Source organism: Microcaecilia unicolor, chromosome 12 (assembly GCF_901765095.1).
Source record: "Microcaecilia unicolor chromosome 12, aMicUni1.1, whole genome shotgun sequence".
Lineage (NCBI taxonomy): Eukaryota > Metazoa > Chordata > Amphibia > Gymnophiona > Siphonopidae > Microcaecilia > Microcaecilia unicolor.
The window spans coordinates 99,911,868-99,931,117 of NC_044042.1; the positions used below are offsets into that span (position 1 = coordinate 99,911,868).

Below are 19,250 nucleotides of genomic sequence, written 5' to 3' on the forward strand. Positions count from 1 at the left end.
ATCAGATCTAGGCTCAGCTGGCCCCAGCGCTTCGTGATGTCCAAGAACGCCTGAGCCGATAGCTGCCACTCTCCGGGATCCAAGGTACGGCGACTGAGAAAGTCCGCCTTGACATTCATGACTCCGGCAATGTGGGCCGCCGACAGCTGTTCCAGGTTCGCTTCCGCCCACTGGTATAGATTCATGGCCTCCTTGGCTAGAGGGGCGCTCTTGGTACCTCCCTGGCGATTGACATAGGCCACAGCCGTGGCATTGTCCGACAGGACCCGTACTGGCTTCAACGCCAGTACCGGGAGAAACTCCAAAAGCGCCAACCGAATGGCTCTGAGTTCCAGGAGGTTGATAGACCACTTTGCCTCTGCAGGAGACCAGAGCCCCTGCGCTGTCCTTCCCAAGCAATGGGCTCCCCAGCCCGTCAAAGAGGCGTCCGTCGTGACGACAACCTACTCCGGGGTCAAAAGAGGCATCCCTGCGGACAACTTGTCTGTCCTCAGCCACCAGCTCAGCGCCTTGCGCACCGCTAGGTCCAAGGGAAGGCGCACAGCGTAATCCTCCGACACTGGAGTCCAGCGCTGCAGCAGAGAGAGTTGTAGTGGTCTCATATGAGCCCTGGCCCAGGGCACTACTTCCATCGTGGCCGTCATAGAGCCCAACAGCTGCACATAGTCCCAAGCCCGAAGAGAAGAGGCTACTAGGAACTGGTCCACCTGAGCCTGAAGCTTGACAATTCGATTGTCTGGCAGGAACACTCTGCCCACTTGGGTGTCAAAACGAACTCCCAGATATTCCAGGGACTGAGTCGGGCGCAGCTGGCTTTTCTCCCAGTTGATGATCCACCCCAGGGAGCTCAGAAGAGCAATCACCCGGTCTACAGTTCTGCTGCACTCTGCATAAGAGGGGGCTCGGATCAACCAGTCGTCCAGATAAGGATGGACTTGTACTCCTTCCTTTCGAAGGAAGGCCGCGATGACCACCATTACTTTGGAGAAGGTCCGCGGAGCAGTAGCCAACCGAACGGGAGGGCTCTGAACTGGAAGTGTCGGCCCAGGACTGCAAAACGCAGAAAGAATTGATGAGGAGGCCAGATGGGAATATGCAGGTAAGCTTCCTTGATGTCCAAGGATGCCAGGAACTCCCCTGCCTTCACTGCCGCTATAACAGAGCAGAGAGTCTCCATTCGGAAGTGCCGAACTTTCAAGGCCCGACTGACCCCTTTGAGGTCGAGGATAGGCCGTACAGAACCTCCTTTCTTTGGTACCACAAAGTAAATGGAGTAACGTCCCTTGCCAAGCTGATCTTCTGGCACCGGAACGACCGCACCCAGGCGGATCAGATTGTCCAAAGTCTGCTGCACTGCCATAGCTTTGACCGGAGACTTGCAGGGAGAGAGTACAAACCCGTCTCTTGAGGGTCGGCAGAACTCTAGCTTGTAGCCGTCTCTTATGACTTCCAGGACCCAAGCGTCTGAAGTTACCCTGGTCCACTCGCCCAGAAACGAGGACAGGCGTCCTCCAATCTGCACTGGGCCATGGACCAGGGCCCCGTCATTGGGTACGAGACCCTGGGGGAGGACCGGAGGAAGCACCTCCGGGACGGCGGTCTCTGCGAAAGGAATGCTGCTTGGGGGAGAAGTTCCTCTTGAAGGAAGAGGGGGCAGAGGAGCCCGACTTGCCCGGGCAATACCGACGGGCTTCCTGAAACCGTCCTTTGGAGGACCCGGGGCGAGCACCACTGGCCCGAGCCCTGACCTCTGGTAACCTCTTGCCCTTAAACGTGCCGAGATCGGTCACAATTTTGTCCAGCTCGACCCCAAAAAGCAGCTTGCCTTTAAAAGGCAACTTAGCCAGGCGAGACTTAGAGGCGTGGTCCACAGACCAATGCTTCAGCCAAAGCCACCGCCGCGCAGAGACTGTCTGAGCCATACCTTTAGCTGAGGCTCTCAAGAAATCATACAGCAAGTCTGCCAAATAAGCCAAGCCCGATTCCAGGGCCGGCCAATCAGCCCTCAAGGAAGGATCCGAGGGGGAAGCCCGCTGCACAATCGTCAGGCACGCCCTGGCCACATAGGAGCCGCAAACTGAGGCCTGCAAATTTAAAGCAGCCGCCTCGAAGGACGACCTTAAGGCCGCCTCCAATCTTCTGTCTTGAGCGTCCTTTAGGGCCGTGCCACCTTCCACCAGCAACGTCGTTTTCTTAGTCACCGCAGTGATTAAAGAATCCACTGTAGGCCAAAGAAAGGCCTCCCGTTCACCTTCAGGCAGAGGATAGAGGCGGGACATAGCCCTAGCCACTTTCAGGCTCGCTTCTGGGACATCCCATTGAGCCGAAATCAAGGTGCGCATGGCTTCATGCACGTGGAAGGTTCTAGGCGGGCGCTTCGTCCCCAGCATAATGGCGGAGCCAACAGAGGCTGAGGGAGAGACGTCCTCCGGAGAGGAAATCTTCAAAATGCTCATGGCCTGCACTAACAGGTTGGGCAAATCCTCTGAGCGAAAGATCCGTGCTGCAGAGGGGTCATCTGCTCCATCCGAGCGGGAATCCGTCTCCTCCAAGGAATCCCCAAAGGACCGTTGGGAGAACTCAGATACGCTGCCCTCATCTACATCAGAGGAGACAGAGTCCTCTAGGGCCTGGAAATCCACCCGAGGGCGTTTACTTCCGGAGGCCTCAACCCCGTTATCTGACAGGGGGGCAGGGGCAGCGTTTTGCATAAGAAAAGCCTGATGCAGCAGCAAAATGAACTCAGGGGAGAATCCCCCCGAACTGTGCACTTCTGCAGCTTGGGCCACGGCCTTAGCTGCACCCTCAACCGGCGCTCGCAAGAGCGGGGGAGAAACGTGCTGCGCATCCAAAATGGCGTCCGGCGCGAAACTCCAAGAAGGAGCCGCGCGGGAAGAACGGCGCTTAACTTTGGCCGCTTTCTTACCATCGCCCGAATCAAGGGCGACCATAGTATTAACGTCTCCCAGCTCGAGGGCGGCCCAAGAAGAAGCCGTCCGAGCAGAGTGGCCGGCCAACATGGAGTGGGCGAGCAGCGGGGGATGGGCGCTTATGGCGGGGAAAAACCGCCGCACCGGAGGAGGAACCAGGACACTGACCGGACTCCAAACTGATGCCTAACAAAGGCGATTCAGGTTTTGAAATCCCCGCATCCCCGCTAGACGCACCCACGCGGTCCGGGGACCGAATCCTCGCGCCCTCGCCCTCCAACGCCATAAGCCACGTGGAGACCGAACGGGGAACCCCCTGCCCGCTACAAAAAGGTAAAAATTACCTGCTTCTTGCTCCGAGCTGTAACGAACTGGTGTCCCAGTGAGCAGCTGCAATAAACGTTGAAATAAACGTTGAAATAAACGCCCTTAAGGACGTCCAAATTTTTTTTTTTTTTTTTAACGGAGACAGCGGGAGGGGGGAGAAAAGGAGGGACCTGGCACCACCAGGTTTGCACTTGCTCAAGAAGAGCCCTCAACCCCAGGTACTCAACAAAACCTAAAAATTAGGCTTGGAGACCTAGCCAGAGCTGCTGTTGTGTGTGACCACCACCTGCTGAGATAGAGAACATACTGAGGAGTTTCCGGCAGCACATGACCACATATAGGGAGGCAAAAGGATTGCTCTCTATCTCCACCTGCTGGTAGATGGACACAACCCACCAGTCTATGGATTGATCAGCATGATGATATGGAAGGGGATTTGTTTTAATTCATTTATCCAGTCCTTACATGCACATGGTTTTGCTTTTTGAACCCATAGGTTTCCTATGATAGCATTGTGCATATTTGAATTAGTTTTTCTGTACAAGTTTGCTTGATTTGTCTTTATTTGAAATAAAAAATATGTTTAAAACACATCTTATCAACAAGGGGTGGGGCTAGGTGGGATGGGGGGCCCACCGAACTCGTCTGCACAGGGCCCCACAATTGCTAAGACCAGCCCTGGTTCTGCCTTCACTGAGTTTTCCACAGAATCACGTCTCAGCAGAGAAACACACACAGATATTTCTCTCTTTAAAAAGCTCCTCTTCCTTCTCCAAAGCACCGGTTGTCATGGAGAAGGAAAATTTATACCAGCTCTAGTCACTGGCCTATATCATCATCAAAACTGACAGGAAAAAAACCTCAAAGATCAAAATATTAACATACAAATTATATTCTATCAAAATCCAGTTTATTGATGGGTTTCACAGAGCAACAGAACATCTTAGCTGCTTATCTGTCTGGGTTTCCGAAATCCTAACCCAAATAGAAGACATTGGTGTGGCAACTGAGCAAGGCAGAAGCTGTCCTGCTATAAGCCACAAGCTGGCTTTGTTGCTAGTCCTTTGACTCCTTGGGCAGTTTTTCTCACGCTGGTCCTGGACTACTCCCACAGCTGGTCTGTCTGTCAAGATATCCATAATCAGCAAGCAAGACTCCTTCATGCACACTCATTGCACATATCCTGAAGACAGGACGGCTAAAGGGTACACCGGGACCAGCTTGAGAAAACCCTGCCCTAAGGTATGCATATTTAGGTCCTGAATTTTCTGGTGATTTTAACCAGATAAAGTGTGATGGATGATTATCATTACAAGAATTTAACTCCGTATTCCCTTTCCGTTCTTATCTCTACCTGCTTCCCCTAACCTATCCTCTGAACCTTATACATAAAACAAGAGAGAAAAACAGAATTCTGGAGCTGACATAGGGCAGTTCTGCCTAGCAAAATAAAACCAAAACTCACTGTTGAGCTCAATTCGGATATAGTTCCTAAACTTGTGTCCCGAATTCTCCATGAAGACACCAGATCGAGATGTAGTCTTAAAGTAGAAGGAGATGTCAGCACTGACACCAGGTCTGAATGTTGGGAAGAGTATGCCGGTCCCCTTAGTAAAGGTGACTGTATTCCAACTGTTTCCTGGAAGAACATTAATGAAGGGTTACACAATACAAATTAACACAACCCAGCCAATGAAGTGAACGAAAACACCAAAAGATTTCTGTACAATGTATTCAGAGGAACTGTTTCAAGAAAGGAAGGATGAATCTCTTCTTTTTCAACTACCTGCATGGGGCCTGACTATAGCATTCAGTGGTGTAACCAGACCTCAAGGTGGGAGGAGGCCAGAGCCCTCACCGCCCCTCCCCTCCACCACCTCGCCACCCCCCCCTGCCACCCACTGCTGCTGCTGTCTGGCGGAGGACCCCAACCCCTGCCAGCTAAAACACCGGCGCCACAAATAACTTGGCTGGCGGGGGTCCCCAACCCCCACCAGCTGAAGATTTCGTCCAGCGCTGGTCTCCAGTGCTGCCACATTGCCTGCCCTGCTCTCTCCCCCTCACGTCCGGCATGCTCCTTTTAGTGAAACTGAGCATGAATTTCATTAAGAGGAGCGTGCCCGACGTGAGGGGAAGCGAGAGCAGGGCAGGCAATGCACTGGCGCTGCCGCAGACCAGCGCTGAATGAAGTCTTCAGCTGGCAGGGGTTGGGGACCCCCGCCAGCCAACCAGGGGCCCAGAGCAAATTTGGAGGGCCCAGGCCCCCATGACCCCACCTAGCTACGCCACTTGTAGAATTAGGAGAGACATTTAATTGTCTACATTCCAATTTAGCTTATGAAGGACAAATGGACAAACTGCCCGATATTCAAAACGATTTAGCCAGCTACTGACTGGTTAAATTGTTTGGTCGGGGCTAGCCACTAATATGCTAAGTGCTGTGAATATCGCAGTTAGCGCCAAACACAAAGTCGGCTACATTATGGAGTCAGCACTGAAGTGGCCAGGGTTAACGCATAAATGTGACCACATAAGTGTCTGTCTCATCTTTGGGTTTTTTTTTTACAAAGTGGCAGTGAGCCCAAAGCAGGCTTACCGCACACTAAAACGGAACTACTGCTGGCCCAACGCGGTCACCAGTGGTAGTTCTGGCTGGAGCGTGTGCTATTTCCGGTGCTCCAGGAAATTTGTTCCCCCTAGCGCAGTGCTAACCCGGCGGTAATCAGGCATCTCTGTGCACTACCCGGTTTACTGTGTACTTGTTCCATGCATACCAGGTGCTTTTCAAATGTGTGTACTCTGTTGGGTGGGGGGGGGGGGAGGGCGGGGAAGCCCACAAGGGACATATTTACACTTACTTTCTCCATAGCAGCGCAGAGGACCTACTGAAAACCAGGCTTCTGAATTTGTGCGATTTGTGTCTCCAACCACTACTTGGGTTACTGGCAGGTGGTCTCTGAAGTTCAGAATTCCTTTATCATACTTCCTATATATGAAACAAAAGAGATCCCACATCACTGCCAATTCAATAAATGCCGTATGATACCCTAATAGTATACTTTAAATTGATAGCTCTCCATCATGTTTTGCAGCTTCTAAAACCACCCTTCCTCCAAATGCAAAGAGAACTTTTCTCTCTCAGCCTCCAAACCTTCCTTCTTTCAACAGCTTTCAGATTTCATCATGCAAGTTTTTGACAGGATGCATTTCCTTCTGTTTTGACAGATACAAGTGTAAAACTGTTTTAAAAATTCTGATAATAATAAAACTACTTTGTCTTCATTTCATTAAGAACCTAACTGTTCTGTGCTGGCAACATCCCTGTTTGTTTTGCCACAGGAAAACCAGAGCATTGAAAGTAGGATGTCAAGAAAGGAAGGCAATAAAAATGAAAGCATATATAAGTGCCAATCAGCACATTTCATGCACAATGTAAATGAGGCCCAGATGATGCAGAGGGAACAGAAAATGAGTGCATGCTGAGAGCACCACTCACCACTGTGGATTGTCTGCGTCGCAGTTGCAGAAGAACTGGGGATCCACACAATTCTTCTCCAGTGCACATGCACACCTCTGCATGCCCGGGCCAGCACCACCCCAGTAAAAATGCCTCTCGTTATTCCGGCCCATCCAGAAACTGAAGGGAAGCCCAGCTGGGCAAATACATTTTATAAAGTTTAGATCAAGGAAAGCTGAGAGAGATTTTCTCAGTTGGGATTTAAAACAAACATAAAACATGAGCAGTTAACCATGCAGAAACATCCAGGTCCGTTTGTGACACTACTGACAGTTGCTAAGAACATGGTCCAAACTATGCTCCCCAGATCAGTCCCCAGGCTGACTGGAGGTGCTGAAAGGTAACATTCATACTCACTAGTGAGAAGGGAGTAATTATTGTTTATGGTGATAGGGGGTCCAGAAGCAGTCCTCAGACATGGCTCTCAGTCACAGGACAATTGCTACTGTGACTAGCATAAAACAGTGAGAGGCTCTATTAAAAGAGAGGAGATCTCTGGGTAGCTATGAATGAAGGATTATACTTTCAGGTTCCCAGTGCTGGTTCCAAACTGGAAGAAGGACAAGGAAGGAAGTACTGAGCCTAACCACCCCCCCCCCTAAAGTAAAAGCAGCCCACTGGTATCACAGCAGGACCACATACACACACACACAATTTCTTTACACGTGTATTTTTGATAATTAGGGAAAGATTCAATGGGTAATCTGTTATATGTTGCAGTGTTACATTTATAAACCAATTTCTTTACGCACAGTTCAACCCAAAGAAATTTACAGCAAAAATAACAATGCAGGTATCTATTATACAAAAAAAAAACAACAACACTATAATACAATAGATCAAACATGCAGCAGTGAAATACAAAATGCATTTGGTAAGGTAACTGGCACTTAGTTTTAAAAGAGATAGTTTGGAATTTTTCCAGCATGAAAGTCTCAGAAGGAATTAACAATGTGAAAGGACAGGAGATTAAATAGTAAGCAAATTTTTCATGGTTGCAAAAACATTTCAGTTATTTTGTGGTGTTTAGTGGTTATGAAGCATGAAATACAGAAAGTGTGACACCTTTAACTGACCAGCTAGTTCAAAGTAGCACAATAATACTTAGCAACTGGAGTATTGGCCCTACACCTGACAGACACTATTCTATGGCATTCATAGAAGCCAGCTCAGTGGGTACTTGAACACCCTCAGTTTTGAACAAACTCTCTGACTGTGCCTAGGGAGAGGTTATTTCCATTGGGTTTAGCACCCCCAATAATTTTGAAAAATTACTTCCTATGATGGCATTTATTGTTGTCCTAATTAGGAAGTCTACAAAAACAGCCACTCTGGGGAAGGGTGCACCTAGCTATTGTAGAGGCAGCCCTACCACCTCCTCAATTCATACTACAAAGGTAAGCAGAAGGCAAGAATTTACAACTGAGTCTAAAACTAGGTGATCTTCAATTGAAAGGCCTTCTCTTCCTAAGTAATAAACCCAGAATCATCAGCATGTGAAGGGAAGTTCTATCAACTAGGTGCTAATGTTTGTATGTCTCAGTGCACACTTACCAGACTGTATGCACACAAGTCTGCACTTACACACGTACATGCTGGATAATGCCTAAGTGCTGTTCTGTAAATATGCGACTATCTTGCATGGCACATATTTGCAAGAGGCATATGTAAGGGCAAGGCTCTCACTTAACATGTAGCTTACAGAACACTCAGGGACCGTCATTACAGATCTAACTGGCGTCCCAATCAGTATTATTACTGGGAAAACACAAACAATGAGAAAAACCTAAAAAAATAAAACAGAGGAGAAAAACTCATTGTTTAAAAAAAATCCCCTTGGTTCTCATAATTTAAATAGGTCAATTAATCGGGAATGCACACTTTAGTGCACCTAATATATGAGTTCCTATAAACAAATCCCAATTCCCAAAAAGTGTGAAGAAAGCATTAAACTATATAAGAGAATGGCTCCGCCTGATATTCTAATCTATCAAAAAATCTTTTTCTTCAGAATCTTCCACACAGGGTGCTGCTCTAAATTAGTCAACACAGACGCTTCATTCTGGGATTTTCAAGACCTCCGTTAGATCTGTAATGGTCCCTAAGTTTTGAGGTCTTAATGAGTGTTCTACATACTCTAGCATATAGGCAAACTTTATAAGTGTGGTGTTATCATAGAATAGTTTGCTTCCTCCATTATTATGACTTAATGAATACTGTAAGATACACGTGTCCCATACTTATCCCAGCTCTACGGCTACTGGAAGTGGAGGCTCCTAAAGCGTTAGGTGCACAAATACTGGGTTATTCTAGTATGAAATAATGGAAATTAGGAGCGTCTACTGCATGGCCTCAGGGGCCTAAATGGAGGCGCCCAACTAACAAATTATCCCCTTACTATCTAATAGTGAATATGCTGGAGGGGGTTCTTGCAGGCTTCTAGGAGGTCCCTTGTTAAAGCCCCCTCCCTGCCCATCTTCAAGTCTCTGCTTAAAGCCCACCTCTTCAATGCTGCGTTCGGCACCTAACTCTTTCAGGAAATCCAGACTGCCCCAATTTGACTGCCCCTATCAGACTGACTGCTCACATGTCCTTTAGATTGTAAGCTCTTTGAGCAGGGACTGTCCTTCTATGTTAAATTGTGCAGCGCTGTGTAACCCTAGTAGCGCTTTAGAAATGTTAAGTAGTAGTAGTAGAATACAAAAGTCTCTCTTCCAGTTGAACAGAGCTGGTGAGAGGCCATTGACAAAAATTAGCAGCATACTGTTAGGATGCATCACATCAAGCAGCCATGCATAATCCTAATCATCAAACCCCCACACAGCCCCCACCTTCCTTTGTTGCATAGAGTTATGGAACTTACATGGTGTGTTGAGGAGCCGTGACATGTAGCAGGAGAATTCTATTCTTTGTTCACAATATTCTGACCCATTGGCTAGTGCTGAAACTTCACCCCAGGAAGCATTCCAGTACTGTAGCTCTCCAAGGTACGGCCGGTCCAGACTGAAGCCTAGCACCTTTGTGGCATAGTATCGATTATGATGTATGATGGACCAAGCTCTCTCCTCTGAAAGGATAGGGGAAAGGAAGGAAGGTGAAAAAGATGGAAAGAAAATAAATTACTATGATTACTGTGTCTAATAGCCACATAATTGTGATAACCAACATTAGAGTTTTCACTCACACAAAAAAAAAAGCCGGTGCACCATTTCTCCAACAGAAGTCAGCAGCACAAAGTGCATGAGGATCTCTTTCTAGATCCATTCCAATGAATGAACCACTACCCAACATGCCAAGTTGCCTTTAACTCACACTGATGCAACTTCCATGCTTTTTTTTTTTGCATCTGTCAACTCCAATGGCATTGCCCTTGTTAACAGAGTTAGTTTATAATAAAGATATTTGGGGGTCCTTTTACAAAGGCTGCAGTAAAAAGTGGCCTCTCCAGTGTGAGCCCTTACTACCACCTATTTTGTTCAAAGTGAACGAGCTGTGTTGGCATTAGCGCACGGCAGGGGGGTTAGACAGCAAAATGTTACAATCTGTATTTCTCGCCCTTCTATATCCATTATCAATACATTGAGAAAGATAACCTTTTTCTTTAAATCTTTCAATCATATCTGTAGCCTGATTTTCAAATTCTGTAGGGGAGATGTAAAATTTTCTCAAACGAAGAAGCTGACTCACTAGTAAGTTATTCTAAAGGCTTCTGGCTTGGAGACTTTTATAATGCGCCAATTTATTCATATCTGTCAGTTTTCTTGTTTTTTAATTTTATGTTTAAATCATTTTTATTTGCATCATAAAGTAGAACAGACAAATCCAAAATATGCATATAAGAGATGTCACATTTCAACAACCTATAACTACAACTACCCTCCCCAAGTCCCTCCCTCTCCCCAGTGTTCTGCATCTATAATAACACAAACATTCCAAAATAGGCATTTCACTCAAGCTCATCATTAAAAGATTAAAATTGCTGTGAGCTCTCGGTTTCAAGGTCTCCCAGAATGGCTCCCATATGGTCTGAAACTGTTGGCTAGTGGCATGTCCAAAGTCTTGAATCTGTAATCGATCCATCCACAGTTGTGAAATCATTAAAGATCTCCAGTGGTAAAAATATGATCCAGATTTGTCTAGCCAAAAGGTGAGTATAGTTTTTATTAGCCATCAGAATTGATTTCCTTAGAAAAGGTTGATATCCCCTAGGAGATGGCAATCCAGCTTGATACACTCCAAAGAGCAGCAAAGGGCCATGCGGAGTGGCGCATTTCCAAATGTGATTCAGAAAGTGAAGTAACTGGGATCAAAATCTTGTCACTAATGGGCAATGCCAAATTATGTGTCCCAAGTTAGCTTCCCTGGTGTGGCACGTGAGGCACTTCCCCGCCCCACCTGCTCATTGAGCTGATAAGGCGAAATATATATCTGAAGTGCAAATTATTATTATTATTATTTATTGCATTTGTATCCCACATTTTCCCACCTCTTTGCAGGCTCAATGTGGCTTACAATACATCATGAGTGATGGAAATATATTAGAAAATAGACATTTAGTGTTACAGAAAGATCTTGGGCAACAAGATAATGATAAAACATAATATTTGAATAAACAAGCAGATATTGTTAGATAGTTCTGAATATATGTGGGGGGGGGGGGGGGGGTTGTGTATATTCACATTGGTTGGTCTTTGTAGTATGCCTTGTTAAAGAGATGGGTCTTCAGTAGTTTGCGAAAGTTCATTAGATCGTAGATCATTTTTAAGTTGCGTGGCAGTGTGTTCCATAACTGTGTGCTCAAGTAGGTAAAGTTTGACGCGTACATTAATTTGTATTTTAGACCTTTGCAGTTAGGGAAGTGCAGATCAAGGAATTTGCGGGATGATCTTTTGGCATTCCTGGGTGGTAAGTCTATCAGGTCTGACATGTAGGTTGGTGCTTCTCCGTGAATGATTTTGTGAACTAGGGAGCAGATTTTGAACGTGATGCGTTCTTTAAGTGGGAGCCAGTGTAACTTTTCTCGTAATAAAGAGTTCTCTGTTGAACAACACTATTTGTGTAGGTATGTAGTCCCAGGATGAAGGCCTTCAATTTTCATCTTATAAGAGTGTCACGCAACTCTACGGACCATTGTGCTGATATGCAAGTATAATCTAAATCTTTAGTCATCTCCTACAAAACTTTGTGATGAAAAGTCAATGGAACCTTCAGTTGCACCCAAGGAGAGTGGCTCTGTTATAGTGTCCTGGACATCTTCTTTCAGGTCTGTCTAGAGAAGGTAACGCACATAGTGCTTGAGTTGTACGTAAGCAAAATAGTCGCACGGTGGTATGGGGAATTCTTCCTGTAGATCTGTAAATGTTTTCATCACTCCCTCCTCTTTAAGAACCTTTAGAAGATACACAACTCCCTTCTGTGCCCATGAGGTAAATACACTGTGCCCCATTCCAGGGGGAAACGCAGGGTTGTTACAGATGGAAAGAAAAAGAGTCACAGTATCTGAGAAATGATGCCTTCTACATAGCCACCTCCACACCTGTAGACAGGCCTTCAGATGCGGATAAGTTTGAAAGTCCCCAGTGGCACTGAACCATTAGTATGCATCACTGTACTGAAATAAATATGTGGCAGGAGCTGTGTTTCAAAAGATATGACAGAGAAAGTGGATGTATTACGATACCAACCACTGAGATGACACACACCACTGGCCACATTGAGATATCTGAAGTTAAGCTGACTTATGCCACCCTGATCCCTTGGGACCTGCAGCATCCTGAGTGATAGTCTGGGTTGCCAACTCCTCTACAAGTAGGTCTGCAGAGCCCTGTTTATCACCCCCTCATCCCTCTGGGTTAGGAACACTGGCAACATCTGAAACCTGTACAACCATTTTGGTGCTAGTAACATATTAATTAAATGGATCCGTCCCCAAGGAGACAATGGGAATACCCCCCCAAATTCGTAACTTTCCCAAGGTATCCTCCATGAGAGCGCGTACATTGTTGACATACAACATTGATAATTTCTTTGGAATATATACCCCTAAATATTTAATACGATCCAAGGCCCAAATAAATGGAAATGTACCCCTCCAATCTTCTGAACCGACTGCAGAAGAGGAAGAGCCACTGATTTCTGGAGATTTAAGAAAAAAACAGAAATAGCCCCCAAAACAGTAATTGTTTCTAGTAAGTTGGGCATTGCCTCCTTTGGTGTAGTTAACAAAAATATCAGGTCATCTGCAAAAGCTAAAGTTTTTAAACCATTAATCATGACCCTGGGAATATTCTCTGACCCCTCAATGATTTGTATTAAAAGTTCCATCAAAATTACAAAAAGAAGGGGTGACAGAGGACAGCCCTTTCGCATGCCTTGAGCAACGTCAAACGGAGATGTCCGTTCACTATTAATCAAAAGCTTGGCCATTGGCGCATGATACAGGGCCTGCAATGCCTGTAGAAACCAATCTCCAATACCCACCGTCTCTAATACAGTAAACAAAGTAACCCTAATCCACTTTGTCAAAGGCTTTCTAAGCATCTAAGCTGAGAGCCAAGCAAGGAATCTGCCTCAGCTGACTATAACCTATTGCTAGAAGGATTTTCCTTATATTAAATCACAGATTGGCAATCTCTGACAACCCTAGCCTGTGCTTCACTAATTAAGGACAGTAAGGAGTCTGCTAAGCAGTTAGCTTGTATCTTTGATAATATTTTAATATCCATATTAATTATAAAATAGGTTGATAGGAGTCTGCTTTGTTTCGTCAGTTTTGTGTTTGATCCATCTTCATTCTAGTTTTCTGTATTGACTTAAATTTTTTAAGCTCTCATTGAACCACAGCGATGGATTCACTCTGCATTTCTTCTTGTTTCTTAATGGGGTTATTTCATCTAATACGAGTTTGCATTATTTGTCCCATGTTGTAAGGAAGTCTGTGGTTTCAGTTGATAGATTTTTTATGTTGAATAGGATTTTTGGTCCAGAACTAAAACTAAAAACAAACCTGTTCCAAAAGGCATACCCCACCAACCCAACATAAGAACCAGCTAAACAACAACACCAAGAACTTAACAGACTCACCCCAATCTCTCCCCTCCTACCGAAGGTTTCCCAATATAATTAACGTATATGAACCATATTCTACCACAATCACACCTTGTACTTGTGCACATTATGTATTTGTTCAGACCGGAACCGGCGAACGCCGCTACGATAATATGTAAGCCACCTTGAGCCTGCAAATAGGTGGGGAAATGTTGGATACAAATGTAACAAATAAAAATAAAATAAATAAAACTCTTTACCATTGATCTTGCCTCTGGATTTATATTGGGTTACTGTTTTCTTGAGTTGTGGTGAGATTTCAGTTTAGTGTTAGGTGTAATCTGTGATGATCAGACCATGGTATTTCTTCCCAGTTGAGTTCTCCCATTTTTAACGTTTGATTTGCAGTAAATTGTTAAGCTAATAAGTCAAGTGCATGACCTTTTTCATGGGTTTTGGTTATTGTTGGAAGAGTGAAATCTCAAAGTTTTAGAATTGCTCTGCATTCTTTAGAGTTTCCATTTTCACTCTCGTCCAGATGTAGGTTGATGTCACCAATGAATATTATGTTGGAAAATTTCACGCATGTGTTTGAGATAAAGTCTATGAAGTCCTGTTGGTACTCCTGCCAGTTACCTGGTGGTCTGTAGAATAGTATAATGCATAGATCTTCCATTAGTGATCCATCTGTTATTTTGAGAGAAGTTATTTCTAGGTGTGGAACTATAAATTCTGAAACGGTTTCTGTTTTGAAAAAGGATTTGTATATTACTGCTATTCCTCCACCCCCTTTCTTATTTCTGATGTCATTTATTATTTTATATCCTGGGGATATAATTCGTTTAGTATCGGGTCATCTTTGGAGCATAACCACGTCTCCGTAATAAAGATTAGACCTAGTTGTTCTTCTACAATCCAGTCTTTGATTATTTCTGCCTTGTTTAGTACAGATTGAGGCATATTTTCAAAGCACTTAGCCTTCCAAAGTTCCATAGAAACCTATGGAACTTTGGAAGGCTAAGCGCTTTGAAAATGTGCCTCTTTGTGCATTGATGTATACTATGGGAATGGGTAGATAGCGTTCCACTTATAAAGGGTTCCAGTAATATTTTAGTCAGTTGTCTTTGGGTATGGTTCATGTGTATTTTCTTATATCTCTTGTTACCCATATTATAGTAGTAGTAGTTGTTTCTTCTGGTGAGGTTAGTTGAGCTGTGATTGATCTGTCTTGTATCATCTTCAATGTGTTTTGTTAATCTCCTTCTGGTGTGTGTGATTATAGGGATTGTCTTCTCGCTTCACTGTAGGAGTGATTGGGTGCCGATTGCGAGTGTTAGAAGTATTATTAGTGTTATGATTTTGAGTGAGGCCATGATTCTCTGTTTTGATATTGTGGTCCTTTATTAGTCATTTTTTATCTTTCTCAGTTGATCCGTTTATTCGCTTTGAGGTGGTGTAGTTGAGATCTGGTTGTGTGGAGTTGTGTGCACATAGGTTGTTTTGCTGGAGTTTGTGATAGTTCTTCTTTGTGTGTTTTTTGGGGGGTTTGTTTTGTGGTGGCAGTGTTTGGTTTTATTTATTTATATATGCACACATATATTTACACACACACACACCAGCATTATCTCAACAACTGCAAGTGTGTTCCAACAGATATTCAAACTTGTATGAAAAACATCTCTATAGGAGAACCAACAGCATTCCGTAACATCGGAGTATGCAATTCCCATGCATAGATGATGTCAGATAAAAGTCAATGTAGTTCAATTCAATATGCCAGGCAGTGCTCAGGTATTTAGCAAGTTTAGATATTCCCGAGCAGAAGACTCCATATCATAAGTAACCCATTTACCATTCACTTGAACTTTCAGTAGTGCCAGATAAAGGAGCACAAACTGCATGCGTTTCTCGTACAGAGCAGTACAAATTGGAGCAAAACGTTTTCTTTTCTCCTGCAGTGTGAAGGAGTAATCCTGACAAATTCTTATGGGAAATGTGAATTTAGATGAGCACCATTCTTGGGCGTGATTGTGTTTCCTGAGGAAGACTCACATGATGAGCTCTCTCTAAACAAAACAGGCCCAAGCTATAACAGAACAAATTCTTTTGTTAGCCATATTTCCAGTAAGGATGTCAAATTTCGATCTGGGAGAGTCTCAGAAGACCAGCAATTCTCAGATTTGCTCTATGAGATCTGTTTTCCAAATCCTCTCATTTTTCTTCTTGCTGACAAAGCTTACTTTGCATATCAGCAAACGCGGGACCACATTGCACGGCAGAGTCCTCTATATCAGAGATTCGTAGTTACAAATCTCAATTACAAAAGGAAACCAGCAATAACAAGGAACTTTATACCACAAAACTTAAGAAAACAAGGAAAAAAGTCCAAGGAGAGGAGGAGGGGATTAAAGAAAATACCAGTTAGCAGGAGATAAAAACTGGTAAATTAAGGAAAATCTAGGAAATTTCTTACAGTGAGAGCCAGTCATTATTACATTAGGACTTTTCGTTCACCAAACTACTGGAAGGAGTAGAGGCCATAATAGGTCTAGGAGGTTTTCTTTCATCAAGGAAATTTTTTAACTGGTCTGGGTCTAGGAAAACATACGACTTTAATTCCAGCTTCACAAAACATTTACACAGAAACTGAAAAAAATCTCCCGACCCTCCAAGAGCCAACAATTCATATTTAAGACACAAAAAAGGCCCTCCTTCTGAGTTGAGTAGCTCTACAGAGATCAGGAAAAATTTGAACTTTATGTCCCAGAAAATCCTAATTTTTATATCAAAAATGCGACTGTCTCAGTTGTAAGATCCAGTTCTGATCTGGGTGTAAGGCAAAAGAGGCAATCAGTGTTGCCCTTGTCACCACAGGACAGGACCCCTCTAGAAATCCAGAGATGTCAAAACTGTCTGAGGCACCTTCTTTTCTTGCTTCTCTTTGGGTATCTCCTCTCTAATCCAGGTGGAGGGGCATAATCGAACTGGGCGCCCATCTTTATGGGTGACCCAGCGAAGGGGCGGGACATCCCTTATTATTATTATTATTTCGATAATACGGTCGGGGCCGGCCAAATCTCAACATTTAGGTCGACCAAAATGTTGAGATCACCGACCTTAGAGATGGCCGGCCTCGGTTTTCACATATAATGGAAACCGAGGATGGCCATCTCAAAAACGGCCAAATCCAAGCCCTTTGATCGTGGGAGGAGTCACGCATTCGTAGTGCACTGGTCCCCTCTCACATGCCAGGACACCAACCGGGCACCCTAGGGGGCACTGCAGTGGAATTCACAAATTGATCCCAGGTACATAGCTCCCTTACCTTGGGTGCTGAGCCCCCCAAAATCCACTCCTCACAACTGTACAACACTACCACAGCCCTTAAAGGGTGAAGGGGGGCACCTAGATGTGGGTACAGTGGGTTTTGGAGGGCTCTCATTTACCACTACAAGTGTAACAGGTGGGGGGGGGGGGGGGGGGCCTGGGTCCGCCTGCCTGAAGTGCACTGCAGAACCCACTAAAAACTGCTCCAGGGACCTGCATACTGCTGTGATGGAGCTGGGTATGACATTTGAGGCTGGAAAAAATGTTTTTTAATTAGTTTTTTTTTGGTGGGAGGGCTTTGGTGATCACTGGAGGAGTAAGGGGAGGTGATCCCAGATTCCCTCCGGTGGTCATCTGGTCAGTTTGGGCATATTTTCGAGGCTTGGTCGGGAACAAAAAGGGACCAAGTAAAGTCGGCCAAATGCTTGTCAGGGATGCCCTTCTTTTTTCCATTATCGGCCAAGGATGGCCATCTGTTAACCACGCCCCCATCCTACCTTCGGTACACTGCCGACACGCCCCCTTGAACTTTGGTCATCCCTGCGACGGAAAGCAGTTGAGGCTGGCCAAAATCAGCTTTTGATTATGCTGATTTGACTGGCCCTGAGACAAGGCTGCACTTCTCCCGATTTGTGTCGGAAGATGGGCGCCCTTCTCTTTCGAAAATGAGCTGGATAGTAAACCCACATAACAGGTGGGAAAAACCAGAAACTCTGTAATCAAAAAGTATTTTCTTTTTTGTGTAAGAACATCAGTCTTACAGCCATTTGTACTAGGGATTTCACTTCATTTTTCACAGTAGTAGTGGGGTCATTCTTCAAAAGGGAGATAAAAGGTTTGATCTCCAGAAGGAAAACTTTTCCCTGTCTGCTGTTGAAAAGAACTCCCAAGTACTCTTGGCACTGAGATGGAACTAGGTAAGACTGACTATCCAGCCCATGGATTGCAGAAGGGAGACAGCCCTGGAGATAACCTGAAGACCTTCCTGAAAGGTGGATGCTCTTATCAATCAGTTCTGGAAGTAGGGTGAACTCTTCTGCCTTCAAGTGAGAGGAAGGCTGCAACTACCACCTTCATCATAATAATAAAATGTATTTATAACCCGCATTATCATAAAAATTCCATGAATTTGGAGAAGGTCCTGGATGTGGTAGAGAGACCCAACAGCACTGCATGGAACTGAAAATGTTGACCTAGAACCACAAAACGCAAGAAGTGCTGATGGAGATGCCAAATTTGGATGCAAAAGTAAGCCTCTTGAAAAGGTAGGTTTTTAATTCTTTTCTGAACTGAACATAGTTTGTAATGCTTCTTGTGTTCTTGGCAATTGAATTCCACCATTTAGAACCCAGATAGCTAAATCCAGCTGTATAGATGGATTTGTAAATTATGTTACTGCAGTTGGGCAAATAAAGTAATCTCTGGTTCCTGAACTTCCATTTCTTGGTGATAGATCAATCAAGTCTAGCATGTAATCAGGGGACATTCCAAACAATACTTTATTTATTTATTTACTAGCCGTTGAGCCCGTAAAAACGGGCTGGTATTGAGGTTTTCCTCCCCCCGCGGTCACCACCGCTCCCCTCCCCCCCGCGAAGTCGCCACCGCTCCCCCCCCCCCCTCAAAGTCGCCACCACCCCTCCACCTGGCCCGGGCCCTCTCTTTACTTTTGAACTTACACATCCATTCGCCGAACGCAGCAACGCACATCAGCTGAGCTGCCCCTTCCTTCTCTGCCTGTGTGTGTCCCGCCCTCGCTGACGTTACGTCACAGGAGGGCGGGGCCACAGGCAAAGAAGGAAGGGCTCACTGCAGCTCAGCTGATGTGCGTTGCTGCATTCGGCGAATGGATGTGTAAGTTCAGAAGGGAAGAGAGGGCCCGGGCCGGGTGGAGGGGTGGTGGCAGCAACCTCGGCAGCGCAGTTTCCCTCTCTGTCCCGCCCCCCCCCCCCCGTCATCACGTATTGACGCGGGGGCGGGACAGAGAGGGAAGTCTCTTCTGCGCATTTGCGAGTGAGTCGGTCACTCGCCATTTATATGTTTGATAGCATTTATATCCCACATTTTCCCACCCACAGGCAGGCCCAATGTGGCTTACAACA

At 45.3% G+C, this 19,250-nt stretch overlaps 1 protein-coding gene across 1 annotated transcript in view; it reads right to left on the reverse strand.

The window, feature by feature from the left end:
- The window catches only part of CNTNAP1 (contactin associated protein 1), a 394,500-nt gene that overhangs the window by 140,220 nt on the left and 235,030 nt on the right, over positions 1 to 19,250 (reverse strand). Inside the window, 4 exon segments of the mRNA XM_030221745.1 lie at positions 4,723 to 4,896; positions 6,116 to 6,243; positions 6,754 to 6,910; positions 9,638 to 9,841. Coding sequence (XP_030077605.1) covers positions 4,723 to 4,896; positions 6,116 to 6,243; positions 6,754 to 6,910; positions 9,638 to 9,841 — 663 coding nt within the window.